The sequence below is a fragment of the Numenius arquata genome, chromosome 7, assembly GCF_964106895.1.
Source record: "Numenius arquata chromosome 7, bNumArq3.hap1.1, whole genome shotgun sequence".
NCBI lineage: Eukaryota > Metazoa > Chordata > Aves > Charadriiformes > Scolopacidae > Numenius > Numenius arquata.
In genome coordinates this window covers 35819361-35844822 of record NC_133582.1, presented here as the reverse complement: position 1 = coordinate 35844822, position 25462 = coordinate 35819361, and the positions used below count along the sequence as shown (strand labels likewise).

General features: G+C 46.3%; 1 protein-coding gene across 1 annotated transcript; it reads right to left on the bottom strand.

The window, feature by feature from the left end:
• Positions 1-2159: 2159 nt before the first annotated feature.
• FKBP9 (FKBP prolyl isomerase 9) lies at positions 2160-23416 on the bottom strand. Its single transcript, XM_074150661.1, has 10 exons — positions 23066-23416; positions 17391-17536; positions 16598-16787; positions 15765-15910; positions 14299-14488; positions 11889-12034; positions 10484-10670; positions 7221-7366; positions 5504-5667; positions 2160-3796 (listed from the first exon to the last, which is right to left on the bottom strand). Exons 1-10 carry the CDS (start codon positions 23317-23319, stop codon positions 3614-3616), a joined length of 1752 nt encoding a protein of 583 aa, XP_074006762.1. The 5' UTR covers positions 23320-23416; the 3' UTR covers positions 2160-3613.
• Positions 23417-25462: the final 2046 nt, after the last annotated feature.

The following is a 25462-nucleotide window of genomic DNA, read 5'->3' as shown; positions in this document are numbered from 1 at the left end:
GAAAGATCACGCAGAAAAAAACATTTATGAATATCTGGATTTTTCTGGGCACACACCCATATTCCTGTTCTCTTCCGCTGAGCCTCCGACAAGGCAGTAGGTAATCGCCAACCTTTCCTTTCATCGGCCAGCTGCCCGGCCCTGGGAACAGCACCCGGCTGCTTCATTAGAGAGGTAGTGGAAGGCTGATTTCTGGAGAGTCATTAGCTGAAATCATCCATTTTCATCCAGCTATTAATGACCCTTGAAGAGTTATCATCTATTTTTCTAAGTTATCTCAGTTCAGTGTGTAAGAAAGTCTCTAAATAGATACTTTCTGTATCAATAAAATCACTTTACTCTTTGAGACAGCAAATATTTCACAGAATCACAGAATCACATGGGGTTGGAAGGGACCTCTGGAGATCATCTAGTCCAACCCCCTGACAAAGCAGGGCCACCCAGAGCAGGTCACACAGGAACGTGTCCAGGGGGGGTTTGAATGTCTCCAGAGATGGAGACTCCACCACCTCTCTGGGCAGCCTCTTCCAGGGCTCTGCCACCCTCACAGGAAAGAAGTTCCTCCTCATGTTTAGGTGGAACTTCTTATGTTCAAGTTTGTGCCCGTTCCCTCTTTTCCTGTCCCTGGGCACCACTGAAAAAAGACTGGCCCCATCCTCCTGACACCCTCCCTTTCAGTATTTACAGGCATTGATCAGATCCCCTCTTAGTCAATCTTCTCCCAAAGTTGCATTCTCATTTCCAAGAAGGCAGCCTCCCTACTTGTCAGGATGGGGTGAGGGGGCAACCAAAATTTCCTCGGGATGGAAAAACCTCATTTAGATGGATGGCAAGCCATGTTTGCGAAGGTCTAAGGAGCAATGGAACGAGAATTTCAGCTGCACCTCCCCTCGAGCTGGAGGCACTGGTGAAGTCATATCTGCTCTCCCATCACTGACGTGCGCTCCCAAAGAAATCCAGCACGGCGCTCTTCGGGCTTGCCAACTGCCTGCACTGCCACCTTCCTGCGCTGCCCTTCTTCCGGCAGCACAGCTCTGTCAGACCACCTCCGGGGAACCATCTGCAACCATCCTCTGTGGAGAAAGACCTATTCACTAAGAATTTCCCACATAAAGCAATCCTGACTATCCAGAAGACACGTGGGTTTTGGGATACGTGTGAGAACAGAGCGAGGGGTGGTTTCCAGGCTGAGGACTGCTCGTGGCAGCACCCATCACCGCTTGCTCCTCGCCTCAGCTCCCTAAGCACGCAGCAGCAACACATCGACCCCAGCAACCTACTTCCAAATGAAAGAAAGGGGAAAATTTTGTGCATATAAGAAGTTCCATCTAAACATGAGGAGGAACTTCTTTCCTGTGAGGGTGGCAGAGCCCTGGCAGAGGCTGCCCAGAGAGGTGGTGGAGTCTCCTTCTCTGGAGACATTCAAACTCACCTGAACATGTTCCTGTGGGACCTGCTCTGGGTGGACCTGCTCTGGCAGGGGGTTGGACTAGATGATCTCCAGAGGTCCCTTCCAACCCCATGTGATTCTGTGACTCTGTGAAAGCTGCTCTCGACGGTAATGCTTCTGAGGAGCCATTCAGGTCATAAACATTCGGATTGCAAGCGCCATCCCCTGGTGCCCACGGTATTTATGTCTGGCATAAAAAGCCAGTATTTCCATCGACCCAGCCCACGCTGCCAGCGTTCTCCATGGAATGGCTGTGGGTTCAGAGCTGCAAATGAAATGCAAACATCGACCCTCGGCTACAAAGATGAGTTTGCTTTCGGCAGCCGGGGGAGTGAGAGGTTGTTGCTCGGGTAAGAGAATTTCCTTCAGTGTGGGAGTTTGAGCCCCAACCAAGAGAACCATCACCCTCCCAACAGTCATGGCCAATGGCAACACCAGGCGGGGAATTTAGGGAATGCCTCCTAAAGCCAAATATAAAAAAAAAAAATAAAAAATCTTCTATTGTGGCTTATTATTTTTAATCATTTTGAATGAAATAATTTTAGTTTACAATATTTCTCCTGCAGACCAATAGCAATGTTGAAAATCCACAGCCTGCTGTGAGCAAGAGAAGAGCTGCAGGAAGGGCACTCGCTTCCCAGAGTCTCAGGGACTCAAGTTCCCAACCCATCAAAATGCCAGGGAAAAAAAAAAAGACACTTTAAGAGTAATAGTTGATCAACTTTTTATTTAACAAAAAGATCAGTTATCCAACATTTAATGGTATCAAACAAAAAAAAAAAACCAAACCTTTCACTGCACCTTCTCTAACAACTGTATTAAAACCCAATATAAAATGTTTTCCCCCAATCGAAATGCCGGTTTTTAAAAAGAACGTCCAAGGGAGCTTACAACCCACACGTACAGATCCAGAAAGGCAAGAACCCGGACACAGAGCGTGTAAAGGAAACACAGCTCCCCTTCTGCTTGTCTTTGACGGATCTGCGCTCTCGCCATGCGGTGCCCCGAGGGGCGACCACCCAGCCCCCCAGGACAGGGTCTCTGCTTAGCCCATCCTCCACTGAACAGCTTCCTCCCTTTATAGACCTAATGGCTGATTGTCTCAGGAGTCGACATAATCCAAACAGCACTCCCGGGGCTGGTTTTGTACGGAGGGGGTGGGCTACAACCCCTGCAGCCATAAACAGATGGTTCTGCTTCTTGACTCTGTCACTGTCGCGGTTTGTTCCCCGCGCCAGGCTGCCCTCCTGCACAAGCTCCGCTTACCCAGTCCTTAGCCTAACAATTCCCAAAATAGGAGGCAGAAGCCCAATGCAAAAATCAATTGTACCCAGTATTTATGACAGTATTTGGACCCTGTAAGACTAATATTTAAAGTCTAACAAAGCTATAAATAAGGCTGCAACTGGAAAGGTTTGGGAACGGCTGATCAGAACACCGTTTCAACAGGCCAGCAAGAAGAGTCAAGGCTGTTAATTAAATACAATACAGAAAGTAGCAAACTTTTATTTCGTAAGGTAAAAACCCAACACACACACGGTTACAATTCTAGGCCTGTTTAGTTTAATTCACAGTTTATGGAAATTTTGCAATGGCGTAACTATCATTTGTGTTGTGTAATTTGCAGCTCAGAGCTCGCGCTGGCAAATATTTGTACGAGTTTGTTGAGTCCCTGGAAGAGCGCTCATGCCTGGACAATTTTTACAGGTTAAGAGGGGAATATTTTCTGGTTTGTTTTCCTGCAGGAATATTTTGGATACATAAGGTTTTTTAAAATTCTTTTAAAAGCACTCAGTAAGTTTTCTCCCTCCCTCCCATCCATCCATCCATCCAAGTGACCGTGTGTTGTTCAACGATGACTCCTAATCTTTAGCACAAAAATGACACCACGTTACGTGGCTGGTGACACCACGTACGGCACTACGCTCTTTATCCATTTATACATCCTGTCTTGAGGCACTTAACACTTTTTTTCAAATATACCTAGCAATTCCAACTGCAAATCCCTTCCAATTTAGCAGCCTGCCGGCACACAGGCGCGGGCAGACCCAGGTCTGTAGGTGAGTGCTAACCTTTCAGAAACATGCTTGCCGAGACCTCTTCCAGTACACGCGTTCCAACAGTAGATCAGCTCGGGACACTTCTTTTTTTTTTTTCTTAGCTTTACAGTTCATCGTGTTCCTCTTTGGCCTCCTGGTCTTTCAACTTGAATTCTTCAGCGGTGACTTTACCATTTCCATCCCGGTCTTGATTGGTGAACATATTTTTAACAATCTTTTCAAAATCAAAACCAGGAGCTAGTTTTCCTTTGCCAGAATCGACTTGAGCTTGAATGTACTCTGAAAACTAGGTGGGGAGAAAGGAGGAGAAAACAGCTCACAATGAAACAGTCATTTAAAACTGAAGAGTATTTACAAAAGTAGCATGTATTTGTTGTTGACTATTTAGCATTTTACTGCTCCTTAATTAAGTGTGTGGAAAAGTACACTGTTACTTGCAACCTAAATTGGACTAATTAGGACAGACACGTGAGGTTAAATCACTCTTTGTGAAACTCAACAGGGATTTCCTCACTTATTCCAGTGCATCCATAACAAAAAAGTTCTTTTTCGTAATTTCGGGTGAAGATGAGTGGAACAGGGAGTGACATGGAACAGATCTATGGACAGAAGGGGGTTAATTTTGCATGCCAATACAAGAAGCTCACACTGTAAACCAGACACCCACCTGCATCTCGCAAGACACAGCACACGAGAAAAAAGAATGAGACACAGAAAAGAGACTTTAGGTATCAGGATCCCACGAGGTTTGGTAAAGTAGCTCTGGGCATTATGCCTTCCACTTGTCTCCGTGGTGGGGAAGGTTGAAAAGTTACAAGGCCAGTTTTCCCTAAAAATCCTTTTCCTTATACATATGATGAAGTTATTCAAAATGGTTAGACAACACCTGACAAAAGTGATACTGCTGGCTTTCCAACAACAAAGTGCACAATCAAACACTATTTTTCCATTTACTGTTATCTCTGGCGCTACCTGTTGAATCAGCACAGAGCTATGTCTGACATCCCTTTACACTTCTAGGCTGCCTCCTTCTTCTTGCTGGGTGCCCAGAAAGACGTGGATACCAACAGCCACATCCCACCTCGCTCATCCTCTAGACGGATGAAAGCTCTTTTCTTCACTGCAAGGACACAAGCGGAAGTAAACACAGGAGAGAAGATGGAGAAGGAAGGAAAACAAAGAGGCGGAAGAGAGCGCTAGGAAGGGGGAAAACAGGATTTTGATTTACCCCATTGGCTTCTTAAAATGCTGGAAGGCATCTCATGCTATTCCGTCAGTCCGCAGCCTGCACCCCGAGAGCTGCAGGCAGCACTACTCCAACAAGCAAGGACAGAAAACAGAACCATAGACAAAGGCGACAAAGAAGACTGAAGGAGAGAATAAAAACAACAGAATGCCTCAGTTAAGAGAAAACGCAGAAGAAAAGCTCACAGAGGTTTATGTCATCAGAGACTGTGTGGCAAAGGCAAGTGGATTTCAATTAGGGCACCCAATGACATTCTCACATCGCAGATTTTAAAAGCAAACAAGGGGAAGGAGACTTGTACACTCAGGTCCCACAGCGGAGGCAGCCACGGGCACCGCCAGGCTCCAGAAGTGATCAGACAGTTCCTGGATGCCCAGCTACGGGATCAGCTTTGGCTTCAGAATTCACCATAAACCTCCAATGAACAGAGACTGCGAAGGCTGGTACAGTGAAGGATCACTCAATACGTAACTCTGCCTCTCGTACCCGCGCCCGAAGCCTCTGCTCTTGACCAAGGAGACCACGACAGTAAGTGATCTTATGTAGCATGGCCACTCTGGTATTTCTTTGTTCTTTTTGTTCTATCTCTAGAGCTAAATAACCATGTTTTAATACACATGCTGCCTTCCTGTTGACAACAAACACCTGTCAGAAGAAGAGGAGAAGAGGAGAGACCCCATTCTTCAACATCTGCATTGACGGTGGTAGGAGAAAATCACTGCAAGCATTTTCATTGTTTCAGCTTACCTCCTCCAAGAGAACCTCTCCATCATGATTCTGGTCTATTTCTTCAAAAAGATTGGGAGAGACTTCCCCGTTCCATACAAACATGTACCCTTCAGGCAAACCAGACACCAGTTCCAGCAGTTCAATGTCGAAAACTAATACAGCGCTACCAGGCACTTCTCCTTCTGTCACAACAAAGGGCAGAGAGGGGTGTTTATCCTCACTTACACTGAGGTGTGTGTTTCCTTTTAGTCCGTAATTCAATTTCTCTTCCTGCTCCAGCAGGTGCTCATCTACTGTGACCCCCCCCAAACCCCCTGATCCCAAGCCCAACAAATCTTCCTGTTCACTTCAGCAGAGGTCATCAAAACATGAAGGAATATTTTATTATAAAACTGCACCGTTGTTTTTTTTTTTTTTTTACTTATAAAGGTAAAACTGTGGGAATTAATCAATTTCCTTTATCTCACTTCTGTATCACTGATATATCACCTTTATATCAAGGTGCAACTGCCAGACTCAGGGGTGTTGCGACAGCTTGGGATGCTACCTCAGCGAAACCATGGAAGGAGTTTCATTTATTCTTGAAAAAGAAAACTGAGGTCACCTCCAATTTCTGTCCAGCAGCAAAGAAGCAGTCTCTTCAGACGGTCTGGGTATACAGCAAGACACTAACACTCACGCTGTGTTTCAAAGCACGTATATTGCATGCAATTTGAACGATGGCAAATGCCTATGACACTTATGTTCATAAGGCTTTTTAACACAGCAAACTGTTTAGGTTATATTTATTATCTATAAATATACGATTTTATATAATAGTATTAAATGCTGCCTATGTAATACTCATAATTTCTCACAGAAGCTTGCTAGCTAAAAAATGCTTCTTTAGCTCTTATCACAAATTAATTGTCCGTTAAGCTTGGCACATGATGTCCAACAGACAGCCTTTATAAAATACAAACTGTTCCGGAGCTATTCAAAGAATAGAGTAACCTATGGAGCTGTTTCCACACGTATCAGGGTCTGTGGATCTTGGTGATCTCTCGATAGACTCCCTTCCCTCATGTCTGTTAACTCAGAAGACCAGTCACAACCACAGATACAGGGAGATGAGAGTTCTTGTCACTTCTATATTGTTCTTTTTATTATTGTTGTCCCTGTCATTCAAAATTTATAAACCTCAATGCTCTAGAACTGCTTGAAATGCATCGGTCTTGGGGTTTCAACAGCCCTGACACAGTGTTTCACACCTTGCATTCAGTTTATGTAGTTTCCAAATTCTGAGTTTTCTTTGAATTTTCTAACATACTAGTGCTAACAGTCCCCTTTGGTCTTGTCTCCTGAATAACGTCACCTGCCCAAGTGTGATTACCCCAGTTCTCCGTCAGGGAGAACAGCGTTTCCATCCCTCTGCAACGCCAGAGTGCCTGGAGCTTTCTATTTTGACAAAGCCACTGGAGTTACGGAGGCGTGCGTTCCCTTTTGTACTGGGATGCCCCTTCCATCGGCCACAGTGACAGGACGACTTCAAACGCAACACAGTTTGTTCATGTCACTGGCGTATGGGGGGGTTGTATAAAATAATGAAACTAAAATCCTCTAAAAAAATCCCATCTGAGCAGCTAAGAGATGCTCACCTGATGTTCTCATGGATAGCAGGTAACAAAACAAGCACATTGTGTTCCATTTACTCAAGAGACACTAAGTGGATGTGCCGTAGGTTTCTCTCACTTACCGACTCCATCTTCTCCATAACCAAGATGAGGTGGGATAACGACTGTTCGTCGCTCCCCGACACACATGTCTTGAAGGCCCATGTCCATCCCCACCACCACCTGTCCAGATCCCAGAACTATATTGTAGGTCTTGCCGAGGCTGTGTCTGGAGAGGAAGGGAAGAAACATTAAGAGAAAAAATAAATAAACCAACATCCAATAGAGAATTTCTGTTATTCAAAATTACCACAAAAGCAGCAGTTTCTAGTTAGTCATTGCCAAAAATTAACTTCATGCCCAATGCTCTGTTCTACCAAGCAGTTACCTGAAGTTGTTCTCAAGGGAGCAAGTTACAGCCAGCATCAAACAGAAGTGTCCCTACTGTTGACAAGTCCTCTAGTACTAAAATCGTAGGCTTCTTGAATGAAATCCAATTAAAATCATTAATCCTGCCAATTAAGCCCTCGAAGTATTTTATCTCAAAATAAGGGCTTTTGCCTTTCGCATATTTTTAACTAATGAAGTTGGACTTTTTAGCAGACGTAAAAATTCCAGATGTACATTTGTCCCAGAACTACCAACCCATACGGATCGGGGTGCGTTCACGTGGATCAGCCACCCCTTTAGTGAAATCAGTCACTATGACGCAGCAGTCATGTAACCGAGACAGCCTGGAAGTTTACTACTACTGCTGCTATTTCACCATACTGTATTTTGAATTATACCTTGCTGCCGGTGGCTCATTTCTAAAATTATCATGAGTTAAAACCTCAGGAGTTAAAGACGTATTGTGATTCTAAAAGGGGAGCACGCAGTGTCAAGACTTTTTACTTGGTACGTGTCACAGCAGCAGGATCCTTTCCTCTGTGGGTCTCCTTTCCGTGGTTATTTGGCTTGGCTGCACCGCTGCAGGACATGCCTGCACAACAGAGTATTAACTTGGGAAGAAAACAGCTCAGTGGCCAAGGGGTCAGCCTTAACATTAGCAGCACAAGATTCATGATCTTTAGAATCATAGAATCATAGAATCATCCAGGTTGGAAGAGACCCTTGGGATCATCGAGTCCAACCATCTACCCTACACTACAAAGTTCTTCCCTATATCATATCCCCCAACACCACATCTAAACGGCTCTTAAACACATCCAGGGATGGTGACTCAACCACCTCCCTGGGCAGCCTGTTCCAATGCCCGACCACTCTTTCTGTGAAAAATTCTTTCCTAATGTTCAGTCTAAACCTACCCTGCTGGAGCTTGAAGCCATTCCCTCTTGTTCTGTCATTAATTACCTGTGCGAAGAGACCAGCACCAACCTCTCTACAGTGTCCTTTCAAGTAGTTGTAGAGAGTGATGAGGTCTCCCCTCAGCCTCCTCTTCCTCAAACTGAACAGTCCCAGCTCCTTCAACCGCTCTTCATAGGATTTGTTTTCCAGGCCCTTCACCAGCTTCGTTGCCCTCCTCTGCACTCGCTCCAGCACCTCGATATCTCTCTTGGATTGAGGTGCCCAAAACTGGACACAATACTCCAGGTGTGGCCTCACCAGTGCTGAGTACAGGGGCACAATCACCTCCCGACTTGTGCTGGTCACGCTATTTCTAATACAAGCCAGGATGCCGTTGGCTTTCTTGGCCACCTGGGCACACTGCTGGCTCATATTCAGCCACTTGTCAATTAGAACCCCCAGGTCTCTTTCTTCCAGGCAGCTTTCCAGCCACACTTCCCCAAGCCTGTAGCAATGCACGGGGTTGTTGTGGCCCAAGTGCAGAACCTGGCACTTGCCCTTGTTGAAACTCATGCCATTGATTTTGGCCCAATGATCCAATCTATCTAGGTCTCTCTGTAGAGCTTCCCTATCCTCCTGGGAATCAACACTCCTGCTTAACTTGGTGTCATCTGCGAACTTGCTGATGATACACCCTATGTCCTTGTCGAGACCATCAATAAAGACGTTAAACAGAAATGGTCCTAACACTGAGCCCTGAGGCACACCACTTGTGACCGGCCGCCAGCTGGATTTAAATCCATTGAGTACCACTCTTTGGGACGTTCCCGTCAGCCATTGCTTGACCCAGCGGATCATATGCTCATCCAGGCCGTGTGAAGCCAGTTTTTCCACAAGAATTGTATGGGGGACAGTATCGAATGCTTTTCGAAAGTCCAGGTATACAATATCAACAGCCTTTCCCTCATCCAATCTTTTATCCTCTATAAACCGCTCCGAGTAAGACAACCTCAACATCCCTTGGTTCCTGTTACAAAATGAGCACTCCTGCCACAGAAAAGGTGGTTTGAATCCAAACATGTTGTTTGCACGCGTACTTGCCGACAGCAGCACGTCGTGTCCTTCAATGTAAGCCAGCTTTTCGGCTCTGCAAGCTGCTGCGTACACTGGGAGAACTATGAGCTGCTTTTTATGTCAGCTATAACCTGCTTCAAAATAACTTTTCCCAACTTCCCTTCCAAAAATAAAATATTATTTAGATGATTTGCACTATCCAAAAGATGAAGGCAGAAAAAAACCCTAGCAGAAGTATTCTTGCAGCTGCCAGTGTGATGGGCTCACTTCAGTTCTACACAGGCCAGACCGGAGCGATCTGCTGCCTCATAAACCTACTGTCAAGAGGAAGAAGAGGAACATTATAATCACAGCCACGATCAAGCCCTCTGATGGTTTCTCCATGCGGACACTTACTGCAACACTACAATACAGGAAAATTAGCAGCCGTGTGTGGTACAGATATGATGGTGACCAGTTACTGTAAAACACATTTACTGTAAAACATCATTTACTAAAAATTAGGGTAGCTTTAACAAGACTACACCAAGTACCCCCCCAGATCTCTCTCAGGAGCACTGAATCACTGCAGGGTGTAAATCCCAGCCAAGAAACTGAATACGCTTGGGCAATTCATTCATGTGAGGCCTGTGTCATTCCAGTACGACTGGCCCAGACACCTAAATTAACCCATTTAACCAGACTGCCCTGCAGCGACCTGCCTCATCCCTCCACCTAAAACATGCAGTGTTTACGTTCTTCTCCAACACACTCCTACAGCCTCTTTGCTCCCAGTTCTCTCATTGTGCTATGACAGATATTGTCTTTTTCTTTTCCTCCTCCTATATCTCTTAAGCAGGCAGAAATACAAAGAAAAATACATTCTACATAAACACTCAATTTTTCACTTGGAAATTCTTTATACCCTGCCAGCCCACTTTGCAGGCAATTCATTCTGCTTTCACAGCTGCTAAGGACATTTTTCTTTACCAGGTGATACACTTACGTTGAGTCCAGCAAAGTACCATCCAGGAGCGAAGCGTTGTAGTGATACTTCAAGTAATCTCCCTTCTTGCTCAGCACAGTGCAGTTGGAAGGTTTGTAGTTAACAGTAATGCTGACCGAGTCTGAGGGGTTGTGGAAGTCAACCACGTGGATGTCAAAGACCAGCACTGCAGATCCTGGAATCTTCCCTAAATAGGAAGCAAATTGGGCAAGTAGAGAAAAGAAATGGAACCCAAAGACGCTTATGATGACCAGGTGCTGCACCCCGTAGGAATATATATCCCCACTGTGTCTGCTACTGCGTCATTTTGCTCTTCTTGCTCAGAATTAAAGGATTACATCTCCTCTGGATGCAACAGATGCAACCTGCATCCAACGGAGGAAAGAGAACCAGTGGAAAAGCACTAAACAGGCACTCAGTTCAACAGTGAAACTCATTACTCTGAATTTGAAAATTATGCAGAAACAAAGCAATAGCCGTGTATTTCCTGTGCCCATCCTAAATGACTGATTTGTGTTTCATGTTCCAACTATTTATTGATCATCACGCTTCTCCTGCTTCACGGAGCTCTGTTATGTCTAAAAGGTTACATTTCCTTAAAATGTCCTGATAGCGACCAACTTCTTCCCCCCTTCCCACGACAACGTGCATTGCCAGGACTGACAGACACATCCAGACCCATCAGCGGCGTTTGGGTTTGGAGGAGCCTAATTCCCAAATCAACAGCACAGAATTTGCATTCCCAGAAGAGAGGTTTTTCTTCCAACTCACTTTTTGCCAAGTAACACCCCAGGAGGTACCTTTGTGAAACACCAGCCACAAAACTGTTCGGCTAGAAGGGTTATTGTATTCAGTCTCTCACAGCAATCTTTTTAGGTAGCAATGAGTTTTCCCAAAGGAATCTCAACTGTATGTTATACATACACAGACACTTTGCTGTTACATGCATCCACCATTTAAAGAGGCGGCTCAGGAGTCCACAAAACCTGTGGCTGTGGAAGAAATGGGGAAGAAAACTTAACACAATTAATTCCTTTAGCATACAGACCTCGTTAAGACACACAGGAAGGAAGAGCTCCCGGCATCCTGTGTGAAACACTGATTATCCAAATGAGATCAGGTCACCAAGTACCAGTTTGCCTGAAACACTAATTACCCAAATAATTTCAGGTCACCAATTACATGTGAGATTGTGCTACATTTTTGATGTGCTGCCTATTCAGCTAATTAAAATAATTTTGCAAATTCTGGGTGTAATCCTGTCAGTTGCATGCCCACAAAATAATGAACCAATTCATAAGTTTTTCAAATGCCAAAAAAAAAAAAAGGAACTACACCCAGATGCACCAAGCAATGAAGGAAACATCATTAATTATTGAAAACTTGAATGAAAAGTCAAGCTCACCTCTTCCTTCTTCTCCATATCCAAGGTGAGGGGGGATTATTATTCTTCTTTTTTCACCAGTGCATACACCAAGCAAACCTTCATCCATTCCAGCAATCACATAACCTTTCCCGACATAGGTGTCATATGTATGATTCCGTGAATAGCTATGAAAAACATTTGCATTTTTGTAGCATGAGGTGGACTCGAGAAAAGATGGAATTTTACAATAGGTCTGCAACGCAATTCTTAAACCAGCTAAGGTCAAACACACGGTCATTAACTAGCACCAGAGAGGGACAAAGCAATCACCACATTCAATGAATCTAGGCCACAAGTTTTATCAGCCAGCGATGACGCGTCATTTATTAACCAGCACTGGGACCCTGGCTCAGAAACAGCTTATTTGCAGGTATGTTTCTAGTATGTGTTGAAAGAAAATCTCACTTATGTATTTCAGACTAAACAGAAAACATGTTTTGGTAAGTAACTGAAAAAGATTGGTTTTCTCCTTTAAATTTTCCTCTGCTCTGACTCTATTTTAATAAGTGCTTATCAATCAGATATAGTTTACATTCCTTTTCATGAGACACCCTTCAGACTACCTCATTTTGCAACCACAGCTATGTAGTCCAACTACTAAAAGGAGGAGGTGGAATAAATAGGTTCTCCTGGGCTGCACAGCATTAAAATGAGTCACGAGAACAGAACACTATCAGAACAGTATCAATACTATCCCTCCTGCCCAAACTATGTCAATCACTCATACGTAGGTTGAAGGATCTGCTTCAACACCTAACGATAGAATAAAACAAGCCTACAACAACAAATGATGTTTATTACAAGGATGTGTCTGTCTGCTGTTTTTCTTCAAGGCGTGCTACCTGAAGGCACAACCCGAGGAAGGGAAGGCAGAAAGGTTTTAATTCATCTTTACCAGGTAACCCTGGGGAAGAGCAAGACCAGTACAGACCTCAGTGTAATTCAGAGGGTTATTCAACTGCTCTAAGTCCAGACAGCCCTGGCTGGGCTGCCCAGGGGCAGTTCTGCAGCTGAATACTGAAGAGGGGAAAAAAAATGAAGGACAAAATTATTAGACATCTTGACCCCTGCCATTCACAGCACTTTTGGCATGTTCCCTGTACTAGTGAGAATTTATTTCCTGGCCAACTCCAAGGCTTTCAATAACTATTGTTTACTGCTCTATTTCTTCATAGACACTTGTTAGATACTGGTTTTTCTTGTAAATTCTGCAGGAAGCCAGGATACAACACTAACAAATAAGACCTCTAACAACCATCAGCACTTTAAGAATGATTTAGAGGCTACTGTCTACAAAGCATTTACTAATATTTATTGACAACAACCCTAATATAAATAGTACAGCCTTTAAAAAAAATTATTTAAATTACTACAGACATTACCAATTTACATGTCAAAAAAGAGATGGGCAGGTATACTATAGATAAGCCTAAAGTTCTTAACTTATAAGTTTTCCTAAGTTGTAAACTAGGGTCTACAGTGATGGCTGTTGATGCAGGTCTCCTGCTCTCTGTTCTCCCACCAGGCTGGGCAACTGAATGGGGAGGTCAAAGTTAATTCAAAGATGCAATTCCCTGGCTCCTCCTCATGGGAAGAAGCACACATGCCATACTAATAGCTAATGTTTGCAAACTGATCCTGATCTTCAGCTTGCAGCAGTTGTAGAAGTATAAAAAAGATTTTCATTAGTTTTGTAAAACATTTTATGGTGGCTCATTTTCAACTCCTTTTAGCTAATTGTGCCAGGTGTTCTGAAAGCTGGAGTGGGCAAGTAAAGTACTGCTCATTAAAGGGCAAACAAAAGTGATAAGAAGCTGTAAGTGTAATTCATCATGTAATTCTGTACACGAGGCTCATGGGCCCAGAGAACTTCGAATCTGAAGTGAGAGCAACCCCTCTTCCTTTACCACAGAGATCCCGTGGCTGACTTCAGTCCTGAAAGACATTAGCTTTCAAAATGCAAACGGTTTTCAAGTACAAAGGGAAAGGCTGTCCTGAGATTACCCTCAAACTAGCCACTAGCTCACTGAATCACAGTTCTCAGGATATACAATGGGAATCGTGTTTATTTTCTCTCTCTTCAGGAGTATTACCAGATAAACAGTGTGGGGCAAAGGGTCTTCAGGCATGCGTGTCTAAAGCACGCACAGCTTCACCAGGTGGGCCATCACCCCTAGGTGGCATCTGTGATACCATCATAACACAAAATAGGTCTTTGCCTTCCCATACTGAAAAGGTTCCTATGAGTTTTTTAAGAAGAGAAGACTCCAACTCCACTCACGAATTTCAAAAAGGAAGGGAAACCAAAGAATTGTACTTGGGTATATTATGGACAAGACAGAGGAGACAAACTAGAACTGGGATCTGTTGGGCTGAACGGTTCGGTTACCTGGAATCAAACAATGTGCCATCCAAAAGCGTGCCGTTATAATGGTATCGAAGAAAGTCTCCCGTCTGGCTTCTCCGCTCGCATGATTCAGGCACGTACTGGTTCTCAATAGCAATACCATCTTTGGGGTTATGAAGATCGAGCAAAACCACATCAAAGACAAGAGAAGCTTGTCCAGGGATCTCCTTACCTAAAAAAGTGTTGAGCAGAAAATTGGTAAGAAAGAGCAGATGTTCCAGAAGGAGCTTAGACATCTTTGTTGAAGAACAGTAACCCACCGCAGAATACCAGACACCTCCCCTCCCAAAATAAATTAGCATAATCTGCTTCTAATCAGTCTTTTTTCTTTTCATGTGTGGGTTTATCACTTAATGCTCCAACTCAGTTATTTCATTCTATTCCTATGGCGACGGCAGTGTCTCACCAAAACCAACAGCTTGCTCAGCAACATCCAGCTTAGTCAAGACACACCAGCTCCATCTGAGCTGCATGGTGTAGTCCACCAGCGTTTCCAACACACTTCATGAAAATGGGTAAAATAACCATCAGAATACATAAAATTGGTACAAATAAATAATAATATAATAATTATATATATATAAAAATAAATTTGGTACATCTGTTCTTCCCATCCTGTTAATATCAAAACAGGAGACCACATGATGGAAGTTGAAGAGGGGTAAATTGAGTATCTCAGAGAAAAAGTACCTTTCCATCAATAAACAAATTATAGTATGGGTTGCTTTGACTGAGAATGAGCTCAAGATCTTGGCAAAATTTTAAAACATAACTCCACAAAGTTTTGTTATCCATGGAGATGCCTATCCCAGTAAATGGTAATGAAGTCACAGAAGGGGTGCAAAACCTTGTACACCAGAGACACATTCTTAAACATTAGAGCAGAGAAAGAATTTAAGGAAGCGTTCCAAACTACACCTAACTGTCCCCCATTTAACACGGAGACCTCTATGCGTGACCTGCAGGCTGCACACAGTCTCACGGGGCAATTAATCCACCTTGTTATTATTACTGGGACATTGGTTACCAAAAAAAAGAACAAAACTGGAACCAAAATTCCATTTTTCTTTTTCCAAGTTTTCTGCTGCTCTGTGGCAACCACTGAAAGAATTATGCAGTCATCTGATTTCCAGTTTTTGGAGCCACTAGATATTAATCACAGATTATATTCTCTGAATGAAACAAAATTTCTGTATATAAAGATTACAGTTGCATCAAGAATATGTCTGTTAAGCAACCTAGTGGTCACATTTTTTTAAAAAAAATTTACTTTCTAATCAGTCCAATCCTATACGTAATATATTTTGAACCCCTCTTTCTATCACTTTGTTCCATCTGTCTGAAAAGGCGGTTAACATTGCCCATGAATTTAAAATACACAAAGTACAAGTTTGTTTTATAATATGGATGACTTGGGTAAAAAATAAAAAACAAGGAATAATTTTTACCATCCCCTTCTTCTCCATATGCCAAGAAAGGTGGAATTGTGATAATGCGCTTCTCTCCTACGCACATTCCCAAGAGACCCTGATCCATACCAGGAATCAGCCATCCGATTCCCACATAGGTATCGTAAGTTCGCATCCGATTATGGCTAAAAATGAAAAAAACAAAAAACAAAAAACAAACAAAAACCCATGACTAAATGTTAGACAGCCACAGGAATAAGCAGTATTAACGTACGGAAGCCACACGCTGCACACAATATAACTCACAATTTGCTGCTCTGAAAACGTTCCTTGATTTACCAAGGGCTGGCTGGGCAGTGTTTTCCAGCCTGCTGAGCTCTTTTAGGAACCCAACAGAGGTTTGGAAAAGCAGGTCAGAAACATCATGGCAGCTGTTATTAAAGCATGATTTTCCACCGAACTTTAATGAAGTACACACATGCTGTTAACTTAAAATCTCAGTATGAAAGTGTTAGGAGCTCAATTTCATCACAAAAAAAAAAACCCACTTGTATCTAACTTGACCAGCTGTGCTGCAGTGGTTATAAAAACTACTAGCTGACTGCAATAAATGAATGAAATTTTAAAAAACAGAGGATCTGGGCTGCTAATGCTCACACAGAAATAATGTACCGTTTTATTGGTTTGACTCAGTGCTGCTGTCCCATAATCCCTGAATAAATTACTGACACACATATGATGCTAGCTTTCATTTATTCTCTTTCTGGGCAATTAGCACTAATTGTTATGCCAGTGAAGGGCAAGGAAGCAACGGTTTATGTGACATCAGATAGCTGTTAAAAGACACAAAGACACACAACCCAGCTGCCTACCTTGAATCGAACAGGGTCCCGTCTAAGAACGTTCCATTGTAATGGTATCGTACGAAGTCAGACACCTGGACTGTCCGGGGACACTTCTCAGGCTTGAAGTAAGTCTGAACCTGCACTTCGTCCTCCGAGTTCCAGAGATCGATCAGAAGCACATCGAAATGGAGCACAGCATTGGGGGGTATCACACCAGCTGCAAGACCAAACCAACACAACCAGTTCTATTTCCCCTTTTCTACAGGACATCAGAGAAAAGGGAACCAATCTACGCACTCCCTAAATAAAATCCATGATGTACAACTTACTCCTTTCTGTGCTTATATCCTCCTGTCCCCTTGTCACCGTTGCAGCTACAAAGCAGGGGGACAGGAGGGTGGAAATCTGGCAACATGAACCGTTATCAAATATATCCGTCAGGCAAACTGCTCTCGATTTAGCATTTGCTGCCTCTGAAACTGCAGAGCGAAGCTGCTCTCGGCACTGACAAGACCTTCTGCAGCACTGCAATGCCAAAACAGCAATTGTCTCACAGCCAGGTAGGTATAAATAAATAGTTAACTTTAGTAGCAAGGTTGGTTTGCTAACGGCCCGCTACAGTCAACAGCTCTTCCTTTGGCAGGCAGAGGGAGCCTGGAGTGATCCGCTCGGCTGCAGGCTCCACAAACACCCCTGAGCGGGGCAGAACCTCTCTGAGGTTCACCACCTGCAGTTCCTACCCTTCTCTTCTGTGATTCCATTTCCTCTCTGCTCTGCTCAATCCCTGACACAGCTCTTCGTTGCCCAGGACGGTACTTACCGACTCCCTCGCTCCCGTAGGCGAGCTTGGGGGGAATCGTCACCAACCGCCGCTCGTTCACGCACATGCCCACCAGAGCTTTGTCCATGCCAGCAATAAGCTGACCTTTTCCCACAAACACGTTGAATGTGGATCCTCTGTCATAGCTAAAAGGGGAAAAGCAGGCAAAAATGTTAGCAGTTCATTCACCCACAGTTCCACTATTTTTTTGGAAGTTTAACAGTACCCTGGCCCCCCCTTGCCCTGTCAGCATAACTTTATCGCGAGACAGCTGCTAAGAGAAGGGACAAATCTAAATATTTCTGAGTCTTCAACCCAGCTCTCCTCCTGGTCACTGCTCACCGTCTACCCTCAGTCAGTTCGCAGATGACACCAAGTTGGGTGGGAGTGTCGACCTGCTGGAGGGTAGAAAGGCTTTGCAGAGGGATCTGGCCAGGCTGGATGGACGGGCCGAGGCCAATGGGATGAGGTTCAACAAGGACAAGTGCCGGGTCCTGCCCTTGGGTCACAGCAACCCCCTGCAGCGCTCCAGGCTTGGGGCAGAGTGGCTGGAGCTGCCTGGCAGAAAAGGACCTGGGGGTGTTGGTGGACTGTGGGCTGAACAGGAGCCAGCAGTGTGCCCAGGTGGCCAAGAAGGCCACCAGCATCCTGGCCTGTCTCAGGAACAGCGTGGCGAGTAGGAGTCGGGAGGTGATGGTTCCCCTGTCCTGGGCACTGGTGAGGCCCCACCTCGAGGGCTGTGTCCAGTTTTGGGCCCCTTCCCACAAAAATGCCATTGAGGGGCTGGAGCGGGTCCAGAGAAGGGCAACGGAGCTGGTGAGGGGTCTGGAGAACAAGTCTTGTGAGGAGAGGCTGAGGGAGCTGGGGGTGTTCAGCCTGGAGAAAAGGAGGCTGAGGGGAGACCTTCTCGCTCTCTCCAACTCCCTGAAAGGAGGGTGTAGCCAGGGGGGGTCGGTCTCTTCTCCCAAGTCCCAGGCCATGGGACAAGAGGAAATGGCCTCAAGTTGCACCAGGGGAGGTTCAGATTGGATATTAGGAGAAATGTTTCCCTGGAAAGGGTTATTGCACATTGGACTGGGCTGCCCAGGGCAGTGGTTGAGGCACCATCCCTGGAGGGATTCAAAAGCCGGGTTGACATAGTGCTTAGAGACATGGTTTAGTGATGGTTTCGATCAGAGTTAGGTTGATGGTTGGACTCGATGATCTGAAAGGTCCCTTCCAACCTGGACAATTCTGTGATCCTGTTATTCTATGGAATGCATTCTAGCAGTGTGCGATGGATACTGCAGGCTCCCAAAGCCCCTAACTAAAAAGGGCTAATTTATACACCAATACTATAAGCAGCACTAACACTATAAGCAGGAAAATTACAGATGAGAAAGAAAAAATTACACACATTTCCAAGATAGGAAAGGATGGCTGCTCCCACAGCAGGATCTCAGCATACTGATTTTGGGGAGTAACACCACAAAAATACTACGCGAGATCGATAAACTTTACGACGTGGGACATCACAGCTGAGGATCCTCTGTGGGAGAAGAGGAAAGGGAAGAATATGCCTTTTGGAGTCATATCTGTGAGATTTGCCAATTGGTTATTTATTTTCTCCGACTGGTTACTTATTTTCTTCTCCACATTCTCAGCTCTCATTTCATTCAGACTTAAATAGCGAAAAAATAGAGACGTGCTTTAAACAGGTCAAGAATCAAGAGAGGTAACTAAATGATCTTCCACCAGGATAACACATGAACATTTGAAAGGTAAAAGACATTATGCTTAAATGAGAATAGTTTTCCACGGTGGAGAGAGAGCAGCGGTGTTCCCACAGCAGAACACTAACATTGGCTTATGCCGTTGGTTTGACCACCTTAAATCCACACGACCCCACTTTTCTGGGCCTGAAATACTGCTATTTAATTTTGTCGAAGCAACGTACAACCATACAGCAGGAAGCATTTCAAAAGCTTCGTTCCTATTTTTAAGCTTTTACTGCTTCCTTTTCTCAAATTCCTTTTATAATTTAAAGGATTTTTTTTTTCCAGATAAAAGGCAGCAGTGGAAAAAATAATTAAAAAAAAAAAAAAAAAAAAAAAGCTTGTGCTTCTTTGTCTGCTAAAATATTCAGGAAAGCTGCCAGTAGCAAGATATCACTAGGGAAATGATGTCAAATTTTCCTTCGAAGACGATACACATCACTTCCACAACACACTGAGCCTCCCAACAGCCCCAGAGCCTCAAATCCCTCAAATATTTGACTGAAGGATCTCCCTTTTTGCTCCATCTTTTTTTTTTTTGTTTGGCTTATTTTAATCTGGCAAATATTTCCCTTAAAGTAGACAACCCTCTCTCCAGAGCATTCACTTTCAGTTGCACAAATAGGCCTACTCCCCAGGCCAGGACGGAAAATATTTCAATTAGCTCCTGACAAATTCTTTTATACACACAAAAACACAATCAAGATGTTAAGACTAACAACAGAATAGGTTCTAAGAGACCCCAAAAAGCGGTACTTCGTAGCAATTGACAAACCTTGGCAATAAATCAAGGGGGGGACTTAAAAACAAAAGAGATTTTTCCCTTGCCAAAAAATAAACCTACGATTATGAACGCATTGATGCTAAGCACGGAACTGAAGAGAGCAGTGAGCGGATCACCCAGCTCTGCAGATTTATTAAAAATAACCAAAAATAGTTTCTCTTGGAGGAATTCACCAAATTGACAGCAGATGACCAGGCAATTCAATTCAGACTTAAAAAGGCAAATACTGATGGGGAAAAGAAAAAAAAAACAGGCACATTAGTTAATCTGTGTGACACAGCCATGATTATGAAGCCTCTCAGCAGCCTGTTAACGAGAAGAGCTGCATCAGTACCTGCTAATTGGAAATACAGAGGAATCATTTTAAACCTCAAGAACATTTTCAGCAGCTGAAGAAGCAGCAAAGTCAAATTCCCCCTAGTTCAACACCTGCAGTATTTTCTAGACCCATTTCATCATAGTGTTTGACTAAAGCGATGCTGGTAGACATTTTCATAAACTTAAAAAAAAAACCAAACCCAGGTAGCAACTCTTGACAGGTTAAAAAATGGGCATTCTAATTGGCTAATTTAAATAAAAAACTACTATCTTTAACTTGTCTGCAGTGAACACTACAAGATTTCACAACAAATACACTGAAATATTTCTTCAATTAACCTACAGAACACAAACACCTCCTAATTTTCCATTTTCTTAACATGCGAGACCACTGACATCAATCTTAAAAAAAAAAAAAAAAGACCATTGTTAGCGAATAACAAAAAGTTTGTCAACACGAGCTGCCATCTAGGAAAAAAACCCAAGATGAACAAATCTGACTTTTTACACCCTTTAGAAATGAAGATGGCCATACAAATACCCAAGTTAGATTAGACTATGATCGTTATTATTTATTCACTGGTGTTTAGAGAACCTAAAGCGATAAATGCTGTACTGTTCTGCACAGCTTGTTCCTGCCCCAAGTAATTCAGAGACAAATTCCACCTTGGAATGAAACGAGAGCCAGCTCCCGAGAAGCACCTCCGGGAGCCCTGCCTGGGTGCAGGATTTGCTGCCAGAGCCCGGCGCAGGGGCGAGCCCCAGGACCCCCTGCAGGAGTCAGGACCACACTTCTGAGCGCACGGCCAGTTTTCCAATCGTGGCACACTGGTAAAACCAGCGGTGAGGGCTTTGAGCCTCCTCACACCCGCAGCTCAGGCTTATCTTCCGAGACTGTCGGTCGCTGATGAACTCATGGTCCTCGCCGTGCTTTGTCACCGAAACTGCACCAATGCCAGCTGAACCTCAAGCCACCCATCTCTCCCTTTATCCGGGGAAGCGGTGCCGCTGCAGCACGGGAGTACAGTCCGCTCCCGAGGAAGAGCTGAGCTCCCTTTGAAAGACAGCTATTTCCCTAAGGCTATAGATTTCCCTTGAAGCACAAGGCAGATTACCAGGATTTACTGAAAATACATTTTGTTTTTTTCTCCCCTAGTGCTGATCAGTGGCGACGAATGAAGCAAGAAAAAAAAAAAAAGATGTCAGCAGCATCAGCATCTTTCCCCATCTCCTGATCCCAGCATTTAGGCTTCCTGATCCCAAAATAACAGCACGAAAGCGGCCAGGCGCTTCACCGTACATAGGTCACATTTATTCAACGGTAACTTATCCAAAAATTTCTGGGTAAGCACAGCCTGATAATTCTTCTATTTCTGGCAAAGACAATGATTCAGAAATGCTTGCATTCGCGTAGGTTTGAGCCTGGAGAAGACCTAGGAACCGTACAGAAAGAAACGGGCAGGAAATCCCTAACTCCTGTGAGAGGCGGCAGCAGTGTACACGCTCCTGTTCACCAGGCTAACCCAACGTCCCACCGGTCTTCCCTCTTGGAGCAGAAAGCTCCTGTTCAGCGCTTCGGAGCAGCTGCTGGAAGAACGCGGTGGGGATCCATCAGGGCTCGTGAACTACTGCCAACTGGACCCTACCACCCCAGAGGTATTGTCCCTGGTCCCCAGCAGTCACACCTCAGCCCTTTCTTGTCACGTTTCAAAGACATCTTCCCACGGTGGCCTGTACATCCTGTGTTCTTGCTCATGTGGCATTGTCCAGCTGGTCACCCCAAAAGGGCTCATGGGCCACAGCCAGGTCATAGAATCACAGAATTGTCCAGGTTGGAAGGGACCTTTCAGATCATCTCGTCCAACCATCAACCTCACTCTGATCAAAACCATCACTAAACCATGTCTCTAAGCACTATGTCAACCCGGCTTTTAAATACCTCCAGGGATGGGGCCTCAACCACTGCCCTGGGCAGCCCAGTCCAATGTGCAATAACCCTTTCCAGGGAAACATTTCTCCTAATATCCAATCTGAACCTCCCCTGGGGCAACTTGAGGCCATTTCTTCTTGTCCCATGGCCTGGGACTTGGGAGAAGAGACCGACCCCCCCTGGCTACACCCTCCTTTCAGGGAGTTGGAGAGAGCGAGAAGGTCTCCCCTCAGCCTCCTTGTCTCCAGGCTGAACACCCCCAGCTCCCTCAGCCTCTCCTCACAAGACTTGTTCTCCAGACCCCTCACCAGCTCCGTTGCCCTTCTCTGGACCCGCTCCAGCCCCTCAATGGCATTTTTGTGGGAAGGGGCCCAAAACTGGACACAGCCCTCGAGGTGGGGCCTCACCAGTGCCCAGTGCAGGGGAACCATCACCTCCCGACTCCTACTCACCTACAACATAGGCTGTTCCTGACCCAGGCCAGGATGCTGGTGGCCTTCTTGGCCACCTGGGCACACTGCTGGCTCCTGTTCAGCCCACAGTCCACCAACACCCCCAGGTCCTTTTCTGCCAGGCAGCTCCAGCCACTCTGCCCCAAGCCTGGAGCGCTGCAGGGGGTTGCTGTGACCCAAGGGCAGGACCCAGCACTTGGCCTTGTTGAAGCGGACGAGCGGCAGGACCTGAACGGAACCTCAGCTGCATCCTCCCCCCTGCGCCACCATCTCCGAACACCCCCAAAACACCCTGGTGGGGGACGGCACCACTCGCTCCCCTCCGCCCCCAAAAAGATCACCCCCAGACGAACCGCGGGGTTGGAGAGAGCCCGAGGAGGCTGCACGCCGGGGCGGGGGCCGCACTCCCAGCCCCGAGGTGCCCCCACAAACCAGACCTGGAGTCGAAGCGGGTGCCGTCGGGGAAGGCGCCGAGGTAATGGTACCGCACGAAGTCCCCGGGCCGCACGGCCCGCGGGCAGCTCTCGGGCACGAAGCGCCGCTCGACGCGGAGGTCGGTGCCGTCCCAGGGGGGCTCGGCGGCCGGCACCGGCGGCGCCTGGCAGGCCGCCCAGCTCACCAGCAGCGCCGGCAGCAGCAGCGACCCGCAGCCCGGGCCTCGTCGCCGCCGCAGCGCCGCAGGCCCCGCCATGGAGGGCCGCGATGGGGGCAGCCGCGGGGTGGGAGCCGGGAGGGAGGGATGGAGGGAGGGAGGGATGGAGGAAGGCCGCCCCGCTCCTCCCGCTCCTCCTCCCGCCGCTGCTAACGTGGATGGAGCGCTCCCACCCGGGACGGGGGAGGAGCGGCGGCGGCACCGCCACCCCCCGCCCCCCTCTCCCCGCCCCGCCCCGCCCCGGGACGGCGGCGGGGTGGGGGGGGAGGGGGGGATGGCGGTGCGACGTGGCGCTGGCCCCCGGGGCCCTTCGCTGCTGAAGAGAGGAGGAGGGCGGCCCCCGAGAGGCGATGCGGCTGGTCACCCCCCCGCGGGTGGGCCGCGGCCCCCCGGCGGTGCGGTGGGTGCCCCGGGGGGGGCGAGTAACGCGGGGTGGTTAGTGAGAGAGCAGGGCAGGGGGCTTGGGGGCCTGTGCCTCGTCAGGTCTGAGCATTCGGAGATTTAAAACCCCATCCCAAATCATAGTCAGCTAGGCCAGAAGGGACATTTAAGATCGTTGAGTCCCACCATTAACCCAACACTGCCAAAACCATCACCAAACCGTGTCCCTCAGCACCACCTCCGCCACCGAACCGTGTCCCTCTGCACCACCTCCACCACCGAACCGTGTCCCTCAGCACCACCTCTGCCACCAAACTGTGTCCCTCAGCACCACCTCTGCCACCAAACTGTGTCCCTCAGCACCACCAAACCGTGTCCCTGAGCACCACCTCTGCCACTAAACTGTGTCCCTGAGCACCACCTCTGCCACCAAACTGTGTCCCTCAGCACCACCTCTGCCACCGAACCGTGTCCCTCAGCACCACCTCCGCCACCAAACCGTGTCCCTCAGCACCACCAAACCGTGTCCCTCAGCACCACCTCTGCCACCAAACTGTGTCCCTCTGCACCACCTCTGCCACCAAACTGTGTCCCTCAGCACCACCGAACCGTGTCCGTCAGCACCACCTCCGCCACCGAACCGTGTCCCTCAGCGCCACTGAACCGTGTCCCTCAGCACCACCTCTGCCACCGAACCGTGTCCCTCAGCACCACCTCTGCCCATCGTTTAAATACCTCCAGGGATGGCGATTCCACCTCTTCCCTGGTGTTAGGTCCCAGTCCCACTGTTGGTCTGGGAGGGGTTCGTAATTATTCCAAGTTCTCACACCTGGGCAGTGTGTTCCAATGATTGATAACCCTTTCAGTGGAGAAATTTTTCCTAATATCCAATCTAAACCTCCCCTTGAGGGGGAGGTCTTGAGGCCATGACTTGAGGCTGTTTGCTATGTTCCATTTCAGATCGAGACTCCAAAGGTACAAGTTTGTGGTGGCATCTACTGCTTGATGTGCACCAGTGCTGCCACTGCTATTTGCAACACCCTGTCAGGGAAAAATGATCTGACAAGCACCCAGTAAGACGCAAGAGGAACCACTGGCCCAGTCGGCCAGCTATCCCCTTTTCCTCTCCCTCTGATCTTGCATGCAGTTTAGATTTCTTTTCCATTATTCCAACTGGTTTTGGTGAAGAAGCATGAAAAAGCTAAGTATCTGCACGTGAAGCATCTACGCCCAAGCAAGATGAAGTTAAGTAATGCAACATTTTTGAAAAGCGGTGAATTTTATGGCAGCAGGTTTGGGGCAACTGGTTGGAAATACAGGCACACCTAGGAATATAATTTATTTAAGAAATACCAACGATAAGATTTTGTTATTGACAAACTATTAAAGAAGCACAGCTCACGCTCAGGTGGACTGCTTGTAAATAGAGACCACTAAAACCAGGGCAGCCGGTGTGGCGATAAACGCCTGAGCGTCGCCATTGGAGAGATGACAGCTCACGGGCCCGGCTCCCCACTCTTTGTGCATCCCCACCCCAGCTGTGTCGCCCCAGCAAGAGAAGGGATGCAGCCAAATCAAATGTTTTTAAAGTGCTTTCAAAAACGCTCTTGTATAATATTGATGTATCGCTAGGAAATGGCTGCTGCCCGATGACCTAACCGGTGAAAAAAGTTAGAAACTCAGGCAGCTATTTAAAGATAACCAGATTTGTGGGTACAAATCACATCCTCCTTCCAACAACAGCCGCGCTGCATGTTCCAAATCAGACCTGCAAAGTGTCCTTTAAACAGGCCTTGTAAAT